Source organism: Monosiga brevicollis, genomic scaffold (assembly GCF_000002865.3).
Source record: "Monosiga brevicollis MX1 MONBRscaffold_31 genomic scaffold, whole genome shotgun sequence".
In the NCBI taxonomy this organism is placed as follows: Eukaryota; class Choanoflagellata; order Craspedida; family Salpingoecidae; genus Monosiga; species Monosiga brevicollis.
In genome coordinates, this window is record NW_001865068.1 from 65,049 (window position 1) to 86,090 (window position 21,042).

At 55.9% G+C, this 21,042-nt stretch overlaps 2 protein-coding genes across 2 annotated transcripts; one reads left to right on the forward strand and one right to left on the reverse strand.

The window, feature by feature from the left end:
* Positions 1 to 188: 188 nt before the first annotated feature.
* On the reverse strand, positions 189 to 12,177 carry MONBRDRAFT_29034 (uncharacterized protein; the record flags this gene model as incomplete). The annotated part of the gene is made up of 37 exons (XM_001749529.1): positions 189 to 533; positions 649 to 743; positions 839 to 971; positions 1,045 to 1,162; positions 1,323 to 1,420; positions 1,498 to 1,582; positions 1,669 to 1,838; positions 1,938 to 2,070; positions 2,258 to 2,294; positions 2,373 to 2,476; positions 2,654 to 2,830; positions 2,938 to 3,008; positions 3,145 to 3,243; positions 3,363 to 3,473; positions 3,593 to 3,635; positions 3,740 to 3,798; positions 3,925 to 4,035; positions 4,107 to 4,208; positions 4,284 to 4,451; positions 4,585 to 4,689; positions 4,779 to 4,892; positions 4,983 to 5,087; positions 5,173 to 5,206; positions 5,309 to 5,667; positions 6,768 to 6,896; positions 7,081 to 7,139; positions 7,269 to 9,317; positions 9,416 to 9,492; positions 9,581 to 9,859; positions 9,964 to 10,067; positions 10,199 to 10,339; positions 10,437 to 10,547; positions 10,657 to 10,842; positions 10,996 to 11,091; positions 11,226 to 11,546; positions 11,630 to 11,698; positions 12,121 to 12,177. 37 exons carry the CDS (start codon positions 12,175 to 12,177, stop codon positions 189 to 191), a joined length of 6,654 nt encoding a protein of 2,217 aa, XP_001749581.1.
* Positions 12,178 to 12,465: 288 nt separating this feature from the next.
* On the forward strand, positions 12,466 to 21,023 carry MONBRDRAFT_34156 (uncharacterized protein; the record flags this gene model as incomplete). Its single annotated transcript, XM_001749459.1, has 24 exons — positions 12,466 to 12,587; positions 12,808 to 12,910; positions 13,109 to 13,177; positions 13,359 to 13,411; positions 13,531 to 13,639; positions 13,760 to 13,831; positions 13,947 to 14,026; positions 14,128 to 14,198; positions 14,277 to 14,496; positions 14,651 to 15,074; positions 15,219 to 15,284; positions 15,388 to 15,472; positions 15,593 to 15,872; positions 15,970 to 16,102; positions 16,211 to 16,579; positions 16,705 to 17,247; positions 17,354 to 17,448; positions 17,577 to 17,709; positions 17,790 to 17,979; positions 18,179 to 18,324; positions 18,470 to 20,143; positions 20,253 to 20,339; positions 20,459 to 20,530; positions 20,640 to 21,023. 24 exons carry the CDS (start codon positions 12,466 to 12,468, stop codon positions 20,841 to 20,843), a joined length of 5,400 nt encoding a protein of 1,799 aa, XP_001749511.1. The 3' UTR covers positions 20,844 to 21,023.
* Positions 21,024 to 21,042: the final 19 nt, after the last annotated feature.

A 21,042-nucleotide genomic window follows, 5' to 3' on the forward strand; every position in this document is an offset into this window, starting at 1 on the left:
TGGCCATAGTCAAGTGATGAATCTGTGCTTTGTCGCTTGCCTGACTGCTTCAGCAGGTTTATTTTTTTTTTAATTGATGTGTCGAAGTTATTCCCTCTTTTTTTTTTTTTTTCGTCTTTCCCTTTTTCTTTATTTGGTGAGAACACCGTCGCTGGATGGCCAATGTGCAGGTGCACAGTGACACCATATTAGTGCCCAGGGCTGTCATTGTCATCACCTTCATCGTCGCTCCACCCGCTTGAGCCACCAAAGAGGCTCTCTGCCAGAGCAGCGGCCAATACGGCCGCGCGGTGGCGTCGCTGCTCGTCGGGCACATGCTGGCTGGACTCACGAATCTGTCGAAGCGCATCAGCCAGATTGGACAGGTCAAATTCTTCATCATCTTCTGTGTCATCTTCAGCATCACTTTGATCATGGTCCTGGTCACCATCCGCTTCCTTGTCAGTCTGCGCCAACTCAGCTGCATTCGCGACGGCTGCCTCGTGTTCCATAGCTCGGACAACATCCGTTTGTTGTTTCATGCGAACCAGCCCCTGAACAACATCCAGGCCGGACAAAGTGTGAGCAAAAAACAGCCGCCTGTCCTTCGATTGAGGCAGTGCACTTGAGCACAGGGGGGGGGTCCGGGGAACGAGAACCATATCCCACCTGTAATGCCGTCTGAAGGAGAGCATCGTGGGGTTCGTCTGATTCGCTCTCGCCTTCCGTCGAGCCATCATCAGCGGATGCAGCGGCCTCAATTTCTGTGAGTGCACGGGGGAAGCAGCCCGGTCAAGGCATTGGCAAGGGCGCTTGGACTCTATCGGACAATACAGACACGCGTGGAATGGAGACTCACCCATGGAATCGAGAAGGCCGCGACTGGGCACGTTGACGGCCGCTGAGGCGCGTCCGCTTGCTTCGACTGGAGCCATGTGTTCCCACATGTGTGCTGTCAAAGCTTCGGCCAGGCGCCCGACGCCCAAATCGGGCTGCACGCAGAACGATAAGATCAAGCATGTTAGGAGGCACGTCCCGCAATGTAAGTCTTGCTCAACGACCGACCTCTTCAAATCCAAGGTCGAGAGCGTCGTCCAGGGGTAGTTCGGCATGTACAAGCTCCAAGCTTTGCTCTTGGCACCACACGGGCAATGCACCTTGAGCGCTGCCATAGTCACGGTGCCTAGAATGAAGAGTGAATACAGAAAGAGAGAGGGAGAGGAGCAAAAAAGAGAGAGAAGCAAAAAACAGAGAGAAAAGGTTGAATGAGTTTGCCGCTTCTAAGATAATAGAGGTTGCTCTGATCCCCTTCCAGTTGGTGCTTGCGGCAAAGGCGGACGTACGTGGGGGCTGCGGCAGCAGCTACATCGTAAAAAAGTCGCAGGGCTGGATCATGGTTCTCCACGGCCTCAAGCAACAACTTCAAGTCTGTCGGCAGAGGCTAAGAAACAAAAAGCAAATACATGAGCTACACAGCTGAGGCTGGGGCGACTGCGCTTGCTGCGCAACTCAACTGACGGCAGAACGATCGACAACGAGGACGACGGCATCGGCTTGCTCCAGGTGTTGCGCGACTGTGGCAGCCTCAGGTAGGACAACTAATCTGTCGACCACGTCCAGCAGGAGAGACGTTGAACCCATGTCTGGCGATTGGATGGCGCGAGGGCGCCGCGCAAGGTGTCAAAGTACCTGATATCGGCTGTGTAGTACTTTGTCGCGACGGGCCAGATCGTTTCTCGGGTCGTCGGTACAGGCAAGCGGTCCGCGTCGATGTCAGCTTTGGTGCTGATGGTGGTGAGCTGTCGCACCACATCTTGTGCCTTGGCGTGGTGCGCATCATCCAACGCTACCAGCAGCACCTGCACAGATAGACATGAAGCCTTTGTGAGACCGCACCAACTCTCCACAAAGTCCCATTCCTGCCCAAAGCACATCGAGCCGGGTCCATCTGCACGCACCGAGTCTCTCATGTTGCTCGATTTTGATCGCCTGCTTGCTACTTGTACCAACAGGTTAAAGTCAGAGAAATTGTGTGTGAAAGAGAGAGAAAGAGAAAGAGAGAGAGAGAGATGAAATTGTGTGCGTGAGTGTCTGTGTGTGAGAGAAATTGAGAGAGAGAGACATGACACAAGTTGTGGTTCTTTTTATTTTTATATTTCTAGAGGAGGGAGCTACAAAGGGCGGGGTTTGAAGCTGGAGGTGTGGGAGCAGGTGGGGGAGTGGTTGGGGGTTGAATGTCTAGCCGTGTCTGCGTGATCGACTGACGGTCGGCGTTGACACAAGGTTCTTATCGGTTTGGGATTGGGAAGTTAAACCTGATGCGAGGAGCACACGATCGACAAGCAAGGGCAGAAAACGGCTCATTCCTTGTGTGCTATCAAGGCATAAGATACGAATGGCCAGATCGCAGAGCATCACGGGTGAACTCGGGTCAATTGTCAGGACATGAGGCAGGTCGTGAATCACAAACAGGACAGCGACGGCCTCTAGGGCACGCCTACAGGGGTGATGGAGCCACATGGAATTACAGGGCAGTTAAAACAGTATAGCAAGTCAAGATGGCTTGAAAATCAGCAACCAAAGGCAGTCTGAGCTCGCACATTTGGCACACGATGGAAGTAATGCAGAGAGCAGCACCGTCTAGTCGAGAGCACCCTGGATGAGGGCCCCCGACGTGAGCTCAAAGTGTGTTGAGTGGGAGGTTAAAGTGGGCTGGTTTCGCTCGACTGCAGGCGTCGGAGACATGAGGTCACGATAGGTGGTATTGTGCGCATGTGCACCCTCAAAGGTGAGGTGGTTGCGAGGCGGAGGCGCCTTGGCAGCCGTTGGCGATGGCGCTTGAAACATAACCCTGCAGCAGATGCAGTCAGCAACGGCCCGGAGACGAAGTCAGGGCTTCTATCAGAACAATGTGCGGCGGTTTGACATGGTGAGGGAGCTCATTTATGCACCACGCACCGATTTGTCGTCTCGCGCTCAAGTGGAGCGCTTGAGGGATGAAAGGTTGGTCCACGGGCCAGCTGGGGCTTCTGTGTCAAAAGACATACGCCATGTGTTTGATTTGGCAGGGAAATGAGGGCGGTTTAGCCTAATAGACAGCTAATACATGTCGAACCAAGTTGCATGATGCAGGTGGCACCATCGCATATCAAAGGCATCACGTACGGGCTCAGACCAGCCGGGATAATGTTCACGGATGGTGGTTTGAAAGTTGCGCTCGCCTGTCGGTTTAAGAGCGGAGTTTTTGCGCAAATTGGCACGACGCTATAGGCGCACAAGCCAACGTTAGGGCTGATGGGTACTCTTTCTAAGAAAAAAAAAAAAAAAAAAAAAGGCAAGCCACAAGTGGGTTGGCCAAGGCATTGCTTCGATGGGCGACATACCTCAGCTTGCTGGCCCAAAAAGTCATTTTTGGCTGTGGTATGACCATGGAAATTGGCGCCGTCGGGTTTGAGAGCTTCGCCAGCCCGGCTGGGAAGCTTGATGGCTTGCGTCTAGACGGCAGGAGTGGACGCAGCAGCTTGGTATGAGTCGTATGTACCAGCGGTCCAGAATGGTCCTGGGCCGCAAGGCAAGGGCGGAGCTTGATTCATGCGGGTCAGTCAAGACTCACCCGCTCGCCTTGCCAGGTCTGCAGGTCAGTGCTGGTTGTGGTCCTGTCGGAAAACACCATCCGCAGGGCGTCAAGCTCAACCGGCAGCTTCGGGAGATAGATAGCATGCAGAGCAATAATGGACGGTTGGGGCAAGGTGGGACGAACCGAAAGTCTGCCGCCCCCTCAAAACGTTGGTGGTCGACAGGTGCACGCTGACGCTCCGACTGCATCAACACAAGTTGATGCGAGCAATGCCGGCGCAATTCCATTGATAGGAAACGCAGGTGATGAGGATGGGCCAGTTGGCAGGGTATGATTGAAAAATTGAAGCATGGTCCAACGTTTCTGACCTTGGCAGCATATCCAGGAAAATCTTGCTGAGTCACTGTGCGGGAGATGCCCGGGGCATTGGGAGAGCGCATGGTTTCACCAGTGCGAGTACTTGGGCGGACCAGCTTTTCCTACATCATATGCAGTGGTGGATCAACAGTGACGAGGGCGTTGGCAATGCAAGCACACAAGGGAGACAAACCGGTTGGTGATTGCGGATGGGTCGATGTTCGGCTTTGGATGTGATAAAGTCAGCCTTGCCCTCGAAACGGTTGTTATCCTTCGGGGCAGCTTGGCGATGAGCCTGGCAAGCAAGGTTTTGCGTGAAAAAAAAAAATAAAAAAAAAAAAAATGAGGTACCATTGTCGCTTGCGCACACCACAAAGGCAGATTTGTTGGCTTGCACTAGGCCAATGCGGGAGGGGGAAGCTTTAACCTGAGCTTTGTGGCCGGGAAAATCGGAATGCGTCACAGTGCGGGTCACTGGAGCCGTGTTCGCAAAGTGCAACGCCTCGTACGTCTTGCTAGCTGGACGGATGGCTTGTGTCTGCGGGCCGATGGGGGTCGATAGGCAGCGTCGACGTCACCATCGAGACACGGAGGGCATCACGACAAGAACCAAGGTCAAACGGGCGCAAGACTACCACGAAAACACGTGGCGCATGGTCAAAAGAGCCGACCTTTTCCGCGGCGACAGGGGGTGCGTGGTGGAACCGTGTGGTGGTGGCATAGTCGGTGGCTCCTTCAAACCTGTTATGATCTTGAGGCTTGGGCTGACGTGTGGCCTGCGCCCGCGAATGCCAGATAGGGATGTCAGCGAGGAAATATTCTTCCCAACTAGAGGAAGGAGGGGAAGTCATTAGCGTGCACTTACACCGCCACGGTGACCAACAAAGTCGGTCTGAGTGACTGTGCGGTTCATTTTGAGGGCATCTGAATAGGAAAAGGCCTCTTTGGCTCGGGCTTGTGGCGGGCGGGCGCGTTCCGTCTATGCAGAGTGATTCAGCGCGTCGTGCATGAGTTGGGCCTTGATTAATCATCAAAAGCAGTGTAGCTGGCACCGGCGCCTGTTGCTTACCGCTGCGCCATGAGGCTTGGATGCAAAGTCGGTGCTGGTCGTGCTGCGGTCTGTCATGCGATAACGCTCGCGAAAAGACGGCTTGTTTTGCCCACCGCCTCGCCCCTGTTTCTCAAGCGCCCGATGAGCATGACATGGCATTCATAATGCCATTGTGCCCGCGCAAAGGTACAGATCGAGTGCCACATACATTGGCAGCAGCGGCACGCTGGGCGGCCTGGGCGCTGTGACAACCACCAGGCGTACAAAAAAAGAAGAGTGTTGAGTTTTTTTTTTCGGTTCAGGCCAGCACCGGGCTGCAGCAATGCGCTTTGGCGCAAACGTACGCATAGCTGGGCATCTTGGGGGTGACTGGGCCAGAAGAGTTTTTGATATTGGTGAGCTGGTTCACGCAACGCGGGCTGTTCAGATGGGACCACCAACGCCGGCCCCCCGCATCCGCAAAGATGGTGTGAGTCAATCGGAGCAGCAAGTAAAGAGAGGCCGAGGAGAGAGACAGCGAGATAGAGGAGCCAGCAGGGGGAGCAGCGGAAATGGGCGGTCGGGGCAAGAGGCTTGTCTCACCGCAACGCGGTTCAGGGGTATGGCAGAACGTGGTTGTCGGGACTATTGCGGTATAGTTGGGGTTGTCGGGAGGTCGGAAGCTGGGTTGGGGAGGGGGTAGGTAGGGTGGGTGTGGGTGTGTCTATGTCAAAATGGCGGAGGGGGCATCTGCTTGAGTACCTGGCTGAGCCGAGACGATGGGTGCTCCAACGCGTCCTGTCCTGCCGAGGGGGCCTGGTGTACAGCTACAGCAGAGGACGGGTCAACCCGATCGCCAGGTGAGGCGTGTCATTGCACAACGAGGCGAGCCATGCGTTCGCATCCCGCACCGCAGAGAGAAAGAAGTGCGCTAGAGATGTGTGTTGTGTCTGCTATGAAATCAAGGTCAGGTGGGCTGATCTATGCTGCACGGGTCGTGAGTGCTTGGGGTTTTTGTCTTGGCGTGCGTCAGATCGACTTGTGAATGAGCCTGGTTGCATGCGGTGCTGATCATGAGTCGAACGTGACTGCGGGTGCGCCGGCCAGGCCCCGAGGGCGCTGCCGTTTTCTCCCTTCAAACCAGCGAAACACGCTGACACCTTCCCGGTAGTCACTTGTTGTCGCTAAAACTCAACTTATTGCAGTATCAAAGCGGCAGATAACGTTAGGTTTAGAAGATGTGTGGCGATGATATTGTCGATGAGATTGCGGACATGAGGGGGTGGCGGGCTTTTTGTTTGGTCTCTACTTGACAACCAAGATGTCACAACAGCCAGAAGGATGGGATGAGAGGGGGTTGATGAACATGTGAATGCTCAAGACACGAGTCGACTCGCTTCCAACGGCAACGGGAGGAATTCAGAAAATGAAGAACGAACGCATCAACATGCAGTCAAAGAAGATAAGACAAGGGGTCAGGGCAAGCAAGCATCAATTGTCTGAGGTGCACGATGCGACCAACTATAAACATCCACACCGAACACATGGGCACAAATTGTTGATTGCCTCTCCACAATGGCTGCCAGCCACGTTACACGGCAAGCAGCATCGAGATGGCAACCTCCTGAGTCAGGCACAAGCCAGCAAGCTAAACCTCCTCGGGCCATACTTAGATAGCTGTATAGGAAGACTTGGATTCTTGACGACTCAAGGCCAAGAGAATATCGTCACGACTCCTGTGTCGCACGTGTCAATTAAAAGTGGCGCGTGAGAATGGCATAATCAAGACACATAAAACAGGGCGGAGGCATCGACCCGGCTCACATACTTGCGACGCTTGGCTCCTGTGCTTGACGAGGGCTGCCCGCCCTGCGGCGCTGCAGGCACAGGTACTCCCAGGTCCACGGAACCGCGCTTGGAGCCCGAGTCAGACGGGGATTCCATCGAGCGCCACTGCATGCACCGCCATCGGTCGATCAACAGACACCACCAAACGTGAGCTACCATGTGCCAGCCCCGCACACAGATATGCCATCCGCAAAGGAAAGAGAGACAAGCGTGCCTACGTGCCCACCCGCCAGTCTAATCTACTACCAACCGCCTCTGTGTGCCTCACGAGCTCAAAGTGTACACATACCTCGCTGGCTGTGTTGGTGCGCTGGCGAAAGCGCATCACGCGTGAAACTGCCATTTGAGCTATGAACCGATCGACGAGCGGACAAACTTCCAGGTGAGTTTGGGTGCGTCACGCGGGGCAATCGGGCCGAGGCACACAAGTGCCGTTGCATGCCAATGCGCGCATCATTTGGGGCCGGGCACACGCACCCTCAAGCATCGAGTCGGAATCCGAGCCCAGGTCATCGTGCAGAGACAAAGGTTGGTGCACAACCGGGCGCTGAGGTCGTGGTTCTACAAGACGCGACGCCTCGCGAGACGGCTGGCGACTTGTTTGCCGGCTGGCGGGGCGACTGCTGGGCTGGCTGGCAGGGCGACTCCCCAAACGACTACCTGGAGCACTCGAGGGGCGACTGGACGAGCCATCCTTGGTCTCCAAGGCGCGTAAAGGCGACTGAAGGCGGTCCACCAACCGTGCTCGGCCCACCTCAGTCAGGTCATCAAAAATGCTCGAGGCATTGCTAGCCGAGCGGGCACGGTCAGGTGATTCATGGCTCGAGAGAGCGGCCAGGCCAGCTAGCGTCGAGACAAAGTCATCCGATGCTCGCTTGGAAGGAGCACGACTTGACGTGGTAGAGGCACGCTCACGTTCACGGGTGGGCTTTTTCACGCGGCGCGCTTGTCGACGCGCAAACCGCGAGTTGAAGCCCTTGGGGTGAAAGCCGCGATCGGAGCCCACATCATCCTCTTCATCCTCCAAGTCAGCGTCCGCTTCACCTCCCTCGGGATGGCTAGAACGATCGTCTAAGAAGCGTTCTCGGTGTTCCACATCATCACTGGCTTCCGAAGCACTGGCACGCGACAGCTGACGACCGCGCGGTGGGCGAGCCCGCCCGACACGGTCCAAAAAGTCGCCGCTACTGGCGTTGGAAAGATCAAGTAGATCAATTTTGGACATTTCTCGGCTTGAGTGGTCGTACATGGCTTGGCTCAGGCTCGGATCGAGGCACAGCTGCTGTCCAGCTGAGGTGACGAGAGTGGCCAACATGGATGAGCGGCGCCGAGGCCGCGGTTCGGCTAGCACAATGTCCGACCCATCTTCGGGGATCACGGTGCCCAATATGGCATCGGACGTATATGAGCCAGCGTTGGAATCATCGTCCCCGCCGCTCACCGCGCTCCAGCCCACCGAGCCGCGACTGCGATTTAAGCCCGTGGATGCATCCAATCCATTGTCTTCAGCCGAGGTCTGGGCTGAGAGCGGGGCCTGGGCAGCGGTCGATGGCTGGGGTGCAGGGGCTGCAGTACCAGCCGTCATGCTCGAGCTCGGACTGGCCTTGCCAACTGCAGATTCAAGGGCGTGCCTCCAGTTGGCTGAGTTGGTGCGCTTGCGTTGCACTTCCGCCTCCGATGTAAAATCCATCTGTGGGGGCGGGTGCGATGAAAACGGCATTGGCTTCATCTCGCGCATCGTGCGTGATTTGTTAACATTCGCGTTGGGCGAGTTTGTCGGTGGACCCGCACTCTCGCTGCCGCTGTCCATCGACTGCTGGCGATCTTTCATAGCACGCTGCAGCGTGGTGACGAGTTCATTGCTGTTCATCGAGGCCGATGAAGAGGCGGTGGTCCCTGTGGCAGCCGCTGCAACCGCGTCCTGCGTGGTTGGTTGTGCCAGCGGCACGTCTGGGTCCTCGAACTTCAGTGCAATGTATTTGGCGCGGATGTAAGCCTCGCGTTCTGCATCCGAGGTGGCCTTGGTTGGCTTGGATACTTCTGGATGTTTGCTCAGGCAGCCCTCGTACCGTGCATTGACACGCAGGTTGCCCCTCGTACGCATAAACTCGAGGATGTCCGTGGGCCAGCGATCCAGCAGGACGGATCGCACCTTGCTAATGTGTACGCCCAAGCTCCGGTGCACGCCGCTGCAGTTGATGCACAGTACAATGCCGAGGTTGATGGAGGCCCACTCCACATCGTCATTGCCACAGTCGGCACAAGTGTCGTTGCCCTCAATCTCTTGCAAGTATGCCGCCGGGTTGATTGTGACATCACCGTCCTTTTTGTCGGCATTCCCGTGATCCAGTGCGGCAGCAATCCCTGCGTTGAGAGCCGCAATCCACTCACTGTATTCGTGAGGACCCAACGCCTGTAGAAGCAGGTTCTCGTTGGGAGTCACCACCTCGAAAACATGGTGACGCTCGTGCGTCAAGAGTTGCTTGACTGTGGACAGCAGCAAGGGTGCCACCTCAACGACTTCGCCTATGCAAGCAAACAAATGAGAATCGGGGAGCTTGCAGCGCCTTGCCCTGTCCTTTACGCCGGCTACCCACGCCTGTCGCCATGCCAAGGCGGCCTACCATCGGGTTCCACACGGCAAAGGGTGTTGCCTCGGATCGTAAAGCTCTCGATGCGCCACCGTTTGTCCTTGCTCCGTCTATCATAATGGGCAACAGGATCAATCATGGAGGTGCAGTGGGTCGACGGCTGCAGCGGGTGATATGAACAAGCAAGGCGCTTCGGACCGCATTAGATAGCCACTCTTGTCGAGGGGCACATCGACATCGGGCAGCCTTGTGGGCGGGGCGCCAACACTATTGCTAGAGGCGGCTGGGTCAAAGGGTCCGCCCTGGGCCAGGGCGGGTTCGATCTCAGCCTCGTACTGAGCAGCGCTAAAGCCGGCGCGGTCTTTGTCCTTGCGGCTACGCGAGCGCCACTTGGAGCTGCCACTTCCCTTTTTACGTCGGCCCGACGTGTTGCCTGCGCGCGAAACCACTCGTTTCACAGAGGCCATGAAATGCGAGCTATGCGGTGACGCGCAACAAGGAAGGAATGTGCGCACAGTCATCAGTTGCGTCACCAGCGACATTTGGCGCAAGGGGCACGATCGGCAAGCCGGAGTTGCTACCTTTTCTCTGCCACCTCTGGAATCAAGGCCACTTCTTGCTCATGGCGCGAAATGATAGCGGAGCGAACACCTTCCAAGCGATCAACTTCCAAATTCAAAGTGCCCTGAATGCGATGAGCAAGTGAGTAGGGTTGAGGAGGCGTGGACAAGTGCTTGGTAGGGGGTGGCCATCGCGACGTCTGTGGCTCTAGCCATTTGAAAGCAGGACAGCATCAAGACCAAAAAACGTTCTTACCTCCGACTTGAGCCGAATGTCACGGAGAAGGTTGTACATGTCGGTGAAGCGACGCTCATGTGTGGCGACCGACTTGGAGCTTGCCTCAAAGAGATGGAGCTGAGCCAATGAAAGCTGAAGCACACTTTGCAGGACATCGACCTGACCCAGCGAGTCCGGTTGAGGGGGTGTGGCGCAGAGGCCATTTAAAGAATAGGGTGAGCGGGATTGAGCTGAAGAACGAGGGCGACAGCCGGACCTTGTTGATGGTCAGGACATCGACCAGCATGCCCTCACAGTCGACGGCAGTGAGATGAGCATTTTTGCGCGTGGCGCAGCTTTTGAGACCGCGACGATGGTATTCCTCCGTCTAAGCGCATGGAATGGTGTGAGGTCCATCGGTGGCAGCAAAAATGCCTGCCGTCGAAGGCGACGATAGGGGGCCCACACAGTTGCACGGGTCTTTGAGTCATGCATACCACAAGACCGTCTTCACCACAGCTGGTGGCACAAAACTTGGCCATGGTAGCAGTGTACTTGAGGTGCGACTGAGAGAGTTGCGCCTTGCAGTCAAAGGTGGCACGGAAATGCGCCGCGGCTTCAGCCAGGGTAGCATTGCAAGTCGCCTCTAACTGACCCATGTAGGTCGAGAGGTAGTCATCCATCTGAAATGCGGGGGCAAGCACACGCGAGAATGAGTCAAGCCAAGGCTCTTGGCCGAGATGGACCACCGGGCCAAAGTGCAATGCAAATGCAAATCCGAGACAGAAAACAGCTGCTTGTTGAGCGTTGAATGAACGACCCGCAGCAGGATTAACCTCGGCCATCATGTCAGCCATCATCAGCAGGGGAGTGGCTTGCTTGTTGGTCGCCGTGTTTACGAGGCGGTAATGGGCGGCGCCAGCCCTGAGTGCCTGTGGGGGCCAACATACCAGGCCAGCACAGGGAGCCGGAAGCGGGATCATGTACGAAGGAAGAGGCATTTTCATGAGTGCAAGGCTAAGGTCGGGGCAACCGAATGCAAGATGGGGCAGGCGTCGAGACGTACGCCTGTGAGGGCGCGCAGGCTTGTTCGATAGCGGTCGGTGGCATCAACGACAGAGCTGGAGGCATGCAGGATGCGCTCCAGCGATGAATAAGATAAGTCGGCTGGGAAGCACCGCGGACCACGACCACGAACGCCGAATAGGGAGACACGGGGCCGGGCAAGAGGTGAGGTGACAGGTAGCGGAAAGGTCATGTTGGGATCTGGGGTGGTGTTTGAGTGCAGGATGCGCGAGGGCTGACCTTGCTGCATGGCCTCATCCAGGTCATGGTAGAAGCGCGGGTCATCTTGGAGGATCCCATCCGGTTCCGGAAACGGCGGGATCTGCACGCGTCGCGCGGGGCCCCGGGCGTTGCATGAGCCGTGTGGTTTACAGCGAGATGTCACGCATTCATTCCCATACGTACCTGAAGGTCCTCGGTGCCAGTCACTTCTTCCATGGCGGCACCGATGACGCCGCGGGAGCGGCAGAGATCCTTCCGAAGTCACGCCAAGATGATAAGAGGGGCAGCTTTGGCGTCGCCCAAAGCTGGCGCGAGCAAAGCCCCGCGTTCAGTCCTCCGCTGGGGCGCCGCCAAGCGGGCCGCTTGTCCAGATGGCGGGTAGGTGTGTGTTTACGACACGAGAAGCTGAATTCGCAAGTTGAGGGAGGGTTGAATGGGTTGCAAAAAAGCCTCGGCGTGCCAATTGACTTTTGCTCTCTGGTCGAGCAAGTGAGCCGGCTGACCGATCACCCTTTTTGGAACCGCAAACGACCAAAAGCTTGTAGCGGAGCGGACAGTACCACAAACATGCACGATCGAGCGCCGAGGAACAGACGAGCGAAATCCAAGAGGTCACACACGAACCAGAGGAATAAAGCAGGAAGAGCGGGAGGACAGGAGACATGTCTGTGTACATGTCGAGATAGAAGCAGAAGGGGAGAGGGGCAGGCATACCAGACGTCGAGCGCCATGATTTTTGGTCAGTCCGGCGGGCTGAGAACGTGTCCGCAGACAACATTGTTGTACAACAGGTACTATCAACATGTAAATGGGACATGGTTTCTAAACATATGTTGTAAACAATCAGTTCCAGGTCGAAAAGTGACATTTGTTTAAAAATAGAGCGTGAACTCAGTTTAAAATTAGAAGAGGCCTTATCGACCAAATTTTTTTTTTTGGGCTTTTCATTTCTCCTTTTCAACAGAAACGAAGAGAGAGAGAGAGAGAGAGGAACCGCAGAGATGCAGCTCAGGTGAGTGATGAGTGATGGCGGTGTGAGCGGCAGTGGCAGTGGCAGTGGCAGTGGCAGTGGCAGTGGAGGAGGAGGGAGGGGCAGTGGTAGTGGACTTTTTTTGGGGTGGGGGTGTGGTAGCAGGGGCGGGTATGTGTTTTCTTCAGAGGAGGAGGCAGGCTGCGAAGAATTGTTATTGTTGAGGCGAGGACGGGTTGTTGTGAAGGCGGGGGTGGGCCGGTTTAGCGAGTTGCAAGATCATGCTCGTTCCTGGTGATGGCTGCGCGTGGACCGAGCTTTCAATATGATCCGTATGACTTTCGGGGGTGGTGGCGTTACCCGGGCTCATACGGCTTGGACCTGGGCTTAGGCATCTGAGCACGCTCACAGATGCGGCCGACGGCGCGGCCAAGGTCACCGCGCTGGCATGGAGTCCCAACGGCGTCAAGTTGGCTGCCTGTACAGTCGATCGCGTACGTTCCGAGCCGCTCACAACGACTTGGATGTGCCTTGCTTGCGCGCAAGTCGCTCTTCGCGCCCTTCTCCTTCTCGACATGATGCGGTTCACTTACAGCTTTGTGCTTTGCCCGCCCCCTGCTTGGTATGATGGAAAAACAAACCAACAAACACCAAAACTCCCCAAAAATATGCATTCACTGCTCTGGTGACAGGTGGTCATGCTTTTCGATGAGCATGGCGAGAAGCAAGACAAGTTTGCCACCAAGCCTGCCGAGTCAGGCGTACGTTTGAATCGTCTCCTTTTAGCTTTTGCTACCTGAACTGTGACCTCCGACTTGTTTCCTTCAAAGTCCAGGACCCGGGCTCTTGTATTCCTTTCCATCTTTCCTGCGCTTGCATGTCAGGTGATGACTAGCGTCGGTCACGGCATGTGTCTCATCTTCTGGTGTTTGTGGTCCATAGGGCGCCAAAACGTATCTGGTCACGGGCATGGCTTGGTCTCCCGACTCGAACAAGTACGTCGCATTCTGCGAGCCCTTCCATGCATTGTTTTACCACATTGCATCCGGTTTTGGCCTGTACTCTCCTGTGTTTATGTGATATGCCCGCTCAATTACCTTCAACGGCTCAACAGATTGGCGGTGGCGCAATCAGACAACATCGTCTTTGTCTACAAGCTGGGTCAGGGTGATGCTACCGTGTGGGATAAGAAAAAGTCAATCTGCAACAAGTTCATCCAATCGGTCCGTCAGACGCTTTGGCGCCGCGTGCATCCGCTTTGCCTATCTTGCCGCGCTGCTCTCACCCAATCCTCCTCGTCCTTTCCATGATCGTGACCGCCGCGCATTACCTGTACGGTGCAGTCTCCCGTGACTTGCATTACGTGGCCTCATGCCCACCATCACACCATCGTGCTCGGCACCGTTGAGGGCAAGGTCTGTTGGGTGTGGATTTGGCTTGTTGAGGGGAATTCATGAAGCTGAATCTCTTTTGATCTCACATCTGGAATTGTGATGGAAATCCCCCACTTCCCCTTCCCGCTCGCTGCAGGTGCGAGTGGGCAACTTGCGCACCAACAAGTCACAATCCATCTATCCCACGGGGTCCATGTGCGTGGCCCTGGCCACCAGGTACGCCACATGCCAGTACTTTCAGCTCCTTGCGGCTAGGTCGTTCAGATGCACACCACCATACGTTTGCCTGTTCACACGTGTCGGGCTACCCTTTTTAGTCCCGATGGCGACGGCATTGTTTCAGCCCACATGGATGGCAGCATCTATCGCTATCAGCTCTCCGAGGGCGGTTCGTATCTTGCACTCGCACTGGTCATGTGCGACATTTAACCCCATCCTCACCTCCCAACTTGCGCCGCGGCATCAGGGCGCCATGGCCTGGTAGCAAAGCACAGCTGCCCTGCATATGCCCTCTCTTGGGCCGAAAGTATCTTGGCAGCCGGTGCCGACAAGCGTCTCGTCGTGTACGGCTTGGATGGACGCATCCAGCAGCAATTTGATCACAGCAACGAGCCCGGGGAGCGCGAACCGGCGGTTGCCCTGGCTTCCCCCTCAGGCCAAAGCGTGCTCGTTGGCTCATATAGCCGGTACGCTAGTCATTTGTGGATACCACAACTTATGGCAGTGATCACCTTCATGTGATGCGACTTCACCCTCCTTCAATACCCACTCTGATCATCTGACGTCTTTTTCGGTTGTTGTTTCCTCCTTGGTTTTACTCTGGAAAATTGTTTCATATAGCCTGCGTGTTTACACGTACAACGTTCGTCGCACCACATGGGAAGCTGCCGCGCCCAAGGATGTTCCAAACCTCTACACGGTCACGGCGTTGGCATGGCGACCAGACGGTTCGCGCGTGCACGTGGGCACACTCTGCGGTGCCATCGAGGGTTTTGATTGCGCGTTTCGTCGCACCCGATACAAGGACAAGTTTGAGTTTGTCTACGTCGGCCCGTCTCAGGTCATCGTGACCAAGTTGAGCGACAACATGCGCATCGTCCTCCGATCCCATTACAATTATGAGATTGAAAAGGTGCATGTTCTCGGCGACGACCAGTACATTGTCGGTTACACCTCGGACACGCTCCTTTTGGGTGACCTTGTCTCCTGCCAGCTCTCCGAGGTGGCCTGGCAGCCCACTGGAAGCGAGCGCTTCTACTTTGAGGTCAGTGGCGGCCATGCACTCTGGCCACAACGGCAACGACGTATCGATGCGCTTGCACATGTGCCGATGCTTTGTGCTATGTTGCGCAGCCATGCATGCTACCACGCTTTGCTCATCTCTTCATGGCCCATCTGCCCCATGCAGAATCCGGCCTGTTGCCTCATCTTCAATGCGGGCGAACTCGCCGTTGTTCAGTACGGCGTCAACGAGGTCTGTCTTAACCGTCCCTGTCTTGTTTTCTTTCCTCGCTGCTCCCATCACCACATCAATCTGACAACTCGGTTACCTTGGATGTCACCGGCGACTGTCCTAGGTACTTGGCAGCGTTCGAACAGAGTACATGAGTCCCCATCTCCTCTCTGTCTGCGTTCAGCCACGGTCCAAGCGTCTCGCCGAAGGTATGCTTTGCACCTGGCTGATCACCTGACCACGCGAATGCTCTTTTGCTTCTTCCTCTCGGTCGTGTACACGCGCACCGTGCGAGGGCCTCACCGAGCCGGAAATTTGCTGGTACGCAGACGACACCGTCGAGAACTTGAAGAAGCTGGCGTATCTTGTTGATCTTAAAACCATCAGTGTCATTGCCCTCGGCTCGGGTGTCGAGCTTGTGCACCTCGAGCACGATGCTAAAGTGGATTGGCTTGAGTTGAACGAGAACGGCGGCAAACTGCTTTTCCGGGACAAGCGACGACGCCTCGTGCTGTACGATATTGCCACCGAAAGCAAGACTACCCTGTTGACCTACTGCTCCTATGTGCAGTGGGTTCCCAGCAGTGATGTCATTGTGGCACAGAACCGGTAAGATGCGCCGCCAGCCGCTTGATGTCCGACTTCTTGTTCTATCCACGATGCGGACCATCTTGCTCTTTTCGGCTCACCCTTCGCTTCTCTTTAGCAACAATCTCTGCGTGTGGTATTCAGTGGACCACCTAGATCGTATGACCACCTTTCAAATCAAGGGTGACGTCGAAGACATTGAACGAACCAATGGCGCGACCGAGGTTTTGGTGGATGAAGGCGTCAATATGGTCTGTAGACTGGCGATGGCATTGAGCTTTAAGTTTCACACGCAGTCTCTATCGACCAATGCGCTTGAACTTGCTCATTTCCACGAGCTGCCGCGTTCATCTCAATAGGTCACGTACACGCTGGATGAGAGCTTGATCGAGTTTGGCACGGCTGTGGAAGACGAGGATTATGCGCGAGCCGTCAACTTCCTCGAGGCGCAGATTGATGCACCAGAGACACAGGCCATGTGGAGCACGCTGGCTCAGCTGGCCATGGAGGCCGAGGACTTGCCCGTTGCGGCTCGCTGCTATTCTGCCTTGGGCAACATATCCAAGGCCCGTTACCTGCAGCAGATGATTCGCGACCAAGCCAATGGTGACGAATCGGCACGCGCCAAAATGGCCGCGCTGAACAAACACTTCAAGCTTGCCGAGACCATCTACCTCGAACAAGGCCAGGTTGACGCTGCCATCAATATGTATCAATCTCTTCACAAGGTGAGTCACATTCTCCCTCATTGGCCTTGTCCTTGGGTTCTGGTTGTGGCTCTTGGCATTGAACCGGGTTAGGAGGCGTCGTGGCCCTTTCTCATAGCCTTGCTCTGTTTGCATGGCATTTTAAGTGGGACGAAGCCATTGCCGTGGCGGCAGCGCGCAATCACCCCGAGTTGGACGCTATGCGGTCCAAGTACACTGCTTGGCTTCTCGAATCAGGCCAGGAAGAGAAGGCTGGAGAGCTTCGTGAGCAAGAGGGCGATCTGCAGGGCGCACTCAACTTTTACATGAAGGCCGGATTGCCAGGCCGGGCCGCACATCTGGTCATGGCCCAACCCGACTTGTACGGTCGCACAGATGTGGTTGAGCGCGTAGCCTCAGCTTTGATGCAGGCTTCAATCTACGATCGTGCTGGTGAGTTGCTAGAGCGAGCGCAGATGCCCCAGCGTGCCCTCGAGGCCTACAAAAAAGGCCATGCCTATGCACGGGCCGTCGAGCTGTGTCGCCAGTCGTTTCCAAACGAAGTCATCGTTCTTGAAGAAGCCTGGGGCGATCATCTCGTGCGCCAAAAGCAAATGGATGCTGCCATTCCCCACTTCATCGAGGCTGGGCGCTCCGAAAAGGCCATCGAGGCTGCTATTGCTGCCCGTCAATGGGCCAAGGCTGCTCAAGTATGTCGGCAAATGTGCCTTGATGCCATCGTAACACCTGGTCAATGTGGTACGCATCATTGTCCGTACTTTGCTCACAACCGCCGGGTCCTGCCGCGTTCTACAGGTGGTGGATATGCAGGATGATGCTTTGGCACGGCCGTACTTTATCCAGCTCGCGCGCCACTATGCTTCAGTGCGCGACTTTCGCAATGCCGAGAAGTATGTGATTGTTGGTCGTCTCGGCCCAGTTAGGCTCTGAGTGCCTTGTTGGCCATGTCCTTGCACTCGTTGCCCAACACGCATTTGAGCGGACATCCTTCTCAAACTGGCCTTCTGTCTTTGCTCAGGTACTTCATCAAGGGCCAAGCACCTCGTGGTGCCGTGGACATGTACGTGGCGGCCGGACAGTGGGATAAAGCCCATAAAATCAGTTCGCGCTTCATGTCGCAAGATGAAGTCTCTCAGAGCTATCTCGTCAAGGTATGTTCAACGTGCTCTTCAGGCTCTTGGCGCAGAATTTGAGGGCCCAACGTCTCGTTCATTGGCCGTGTCTGTTTCAGGCGGAAGAACTCGAGACGCAGCACAAATATGCCGAAGCGGAGAAGCTTTATGTGACTGTGAACGAGCCCGATTTGGCCATCAACATGTACAAGAAGATCAAGCAGTACGAGGACATGCTGCGATTGGTGAAGACCTATCATCCCGACTTGATGGAGCAAACCCACATTCATTTGGCACAGGAGCTGGAAGGTATGGCTTGCTCACCCAGCCCCAACCTGCACTATCTTCCCTCCTTTTCGTATGCATATTTGTTTGTTTGTTTGTTTGGCCGAGCAGTTTGGAGCTTTGCTAGCTATTTGTGGTCCCGCTCAGCCCAACCAGCGTGTCTTGCATCGACTGCCGGAGACCGAACCTCATGTTTCCTCTTCCTTTGCGTTTGGTTTCACAGACGAATCATCGCATACTCAAGCCGAGCAGCACTACATTTCCGGGAACGACTGGAAGAGTGCTGTCAACATGTACCGGGCACGCGACATGTGGGAGGACGCGTACCGCGTTGCCAAAACCCACGGTGGCCTGCCCGCCTCGCAGCAGGTAGAAATGCATGCTCTTGCAAGACATCGTGGTTCCCTGGAACCCACCCTCCGCTTTTGGTCCAGCCGAGCCCGCTTTATGTTTCTGTGCCGCGTTTGCGCGTGGCTGGGCTCACTGGAGTGCTTTTGCCCTGCAACGATCCCAGGTCGGCTATCTTTGGGCACGTAGCTTGGGCGGAGACTCGGCCATCAAGTTGCTGCAAAAGCTTGGCATCGTCGACGTGGCCGTGGACTTTGCCTGCGAGCAGAATATGTTTGATTTCGCTTTTGAGATTGCTCGCGCAGCCGCGACGCACCGCACCAAAGACATTCATCTCAAGAAGGCCATGTTTTTGGAAGATGAGGGCCGCAGCAAGGAAGCAGAGGAGCACTTTGTGCTTGCGGACAAGCCCAAGGAAGCCGTGCTGATGTACGTGCACGCCCAGGACTGGGACGCAGCACAGCGCGTGGCCGAAGCCCATGATCCCGAATCAATCAGCGATGTTCTCGTTGGGCAGGCGCGCGTAGCCTTTCAGAATAAAGATTATGCTCGCGCAGAGGCCCTTTTGCTGCGCGCCAACCGCCCCGAGCTGGCCGTGCGCTATTATCGGGAGGCACAAATGTGGGACGACTGCCTTCGCCTCGCGGGCGAGTACCTGCCTCACATGTTGCCAGGCCTTCGTCGTGATTACGAGCTGGCGACCGGCAACAGCGTGCCAGATGGCAAGGGCCCGGCCGGAGCGAGCATGTCGCCCAACGGCAATGAGCCGCCCTCACACGGGGGGCGCGCCACCAGCGAGGCCCTGCTGGTGCAAGCGCGGCAGTACGCTAGTGCTGGGCAACACGGCAAAGCCGTTGAGCTGTACCTGCGCTTGCAACCCGGCGATATGAACGCCGCGCAGCTGCAGGAGGCGTACGAGCAGGCAGCCGAGCTGGCTGCCAAGTTCTTGCCCTCCCAGGCGGCCGAAATCACCACGCAGTTGTGCCAGCGCTTGGTGCAAATGAACCGGCACAGCGTCGCAGCGGATTTTTTCGCAGGGTTGGACATGTTCACGGAGGCTTGCATTGTCTGTGTGCAAGGCCGTGACTTTGAGCAGGCCCAACGCTTCGCTGAGGCTGCGGCTGACCCAGAACTGGTGCAAAAGGTCAAACAGGCCTACGTTGCTCATCTTGAACAGCAAAATGATGGTTCTGGGCTGGCAGGCGTGGACGCGATGGCCGCATTGGATCTCTATGTGCGCAACGAACAATGGCAAGAGTGCATGCGAGAGGCAGCGCAACATGGCGGCCAGGTTCTCAACAAATATGCGGCGCTGTATGCGGCTCGTTTACTGCAACAGGGTGACCCTGTGGCTGCCTTGGGTGTGTTCCGAGAGCATGGTGCGCCTCCCACGCCCGCCAACCATAACATCTATCGCCGCCTGTTACATGACATGCTTGCGGAGCGAGGCCAGGCCCAGGAGTATAAAACTTGGGCAGCCCTGCGCGATGTTCTTGCGTCGGTGCGGTCCGGCGTGGCCGTGCAGCAGCCGCAGAGCGAGCCTGAGTTTGAGCGCATGACCACAATTGCACACTACATGGCGCTTAGCGCAGCCACTCGCGGGATCGAAGATCTCAAAGATCTTCACTCAAAGCTTTGCATTGCATTGCTGCGGTACACCGACATCGTGCCCGTGGACCGCGCATTCTATGAGGCTGGCATCGCCTGCCGCGCCAACGGCGCCGAGAGCATGGCCTTTGTATTTTTGAATCGATACCTCGATTTGAGCGAGGCCATTGACGATGGGAGCCTGGACTCACTGGATAACACAGACTTTTTGAATGCTGGCATTCCTCTCGAGGTCTGTGCTTGCAAAAGCCGTTCCAATTGGGCTGAAAAACTCCTGCTTTGCGTGTCAGCGTTGGACTTTAGGTGAGCTTACGAGGCGTCATGCCTTGCTGGGTGTGTAGGTGCCGCTCCCAGACCGGCAATTTGTGGAAGAAGACGAGCACAAGGAGGCCAAGCAATGGGTCTTGGCCATTTCCATGGACCATGATGTGCGTTATGACTTTTGTTATTGTATGCGTTGAGACGTTTGATGTCCAGGCCGCTGCGATGACCAGAGAGTCAGCTTTCTCTCACGTCTGGAGACTCATTGAGGTGTGATCGTTGGCAGGTTGATCTGCAGTTGGAGACAGACGAGCGGGGCCTCTTCGTCGGCTCGCTGCAAATGCCCAGTGGAGGCCAGGTTTGTCTTCTGGGACCATTTGGGCATCATCGCTCAAGCAAGATGCTTTCTATGACACCGGCTGACACGCGTGTTGCCTGGTTCGAACCCCCTGCTCTTTTTGGTATAGGAGTACCCGGCATGTGTCGCCTGTGGTCTGGCCGTGTTCGAAGAGGCCGTTAACTTTGGGCGAGGAAAAGCGGCGCGCAAGGGCGAGTGGAGTCAGTTCTTGATGGCCATGAAGACCACCAAGTCACCACAGTTGGAGGATGTGATGCGTTTCCTCTCCTCATGGTGCAATGCCTCGGCGTCCATGTCGTACTCTTTCACGTGAGAGCTGACTTGGCGCAAAATCGGTCGGAAGATGTAGACGACTGAGCCTCTAGAAACCGAAGCCCGTTGCATTCATGTGTATTTTTTGACCGGCTCTTCACTGACTGTGACTGTGATGGCGGCTTTTTATATCCGTCGTATGTGGTGGCGTGCTCATCAATGATCAATTAACTTTTTTCTTACTTCAGTTCTTTGAGATG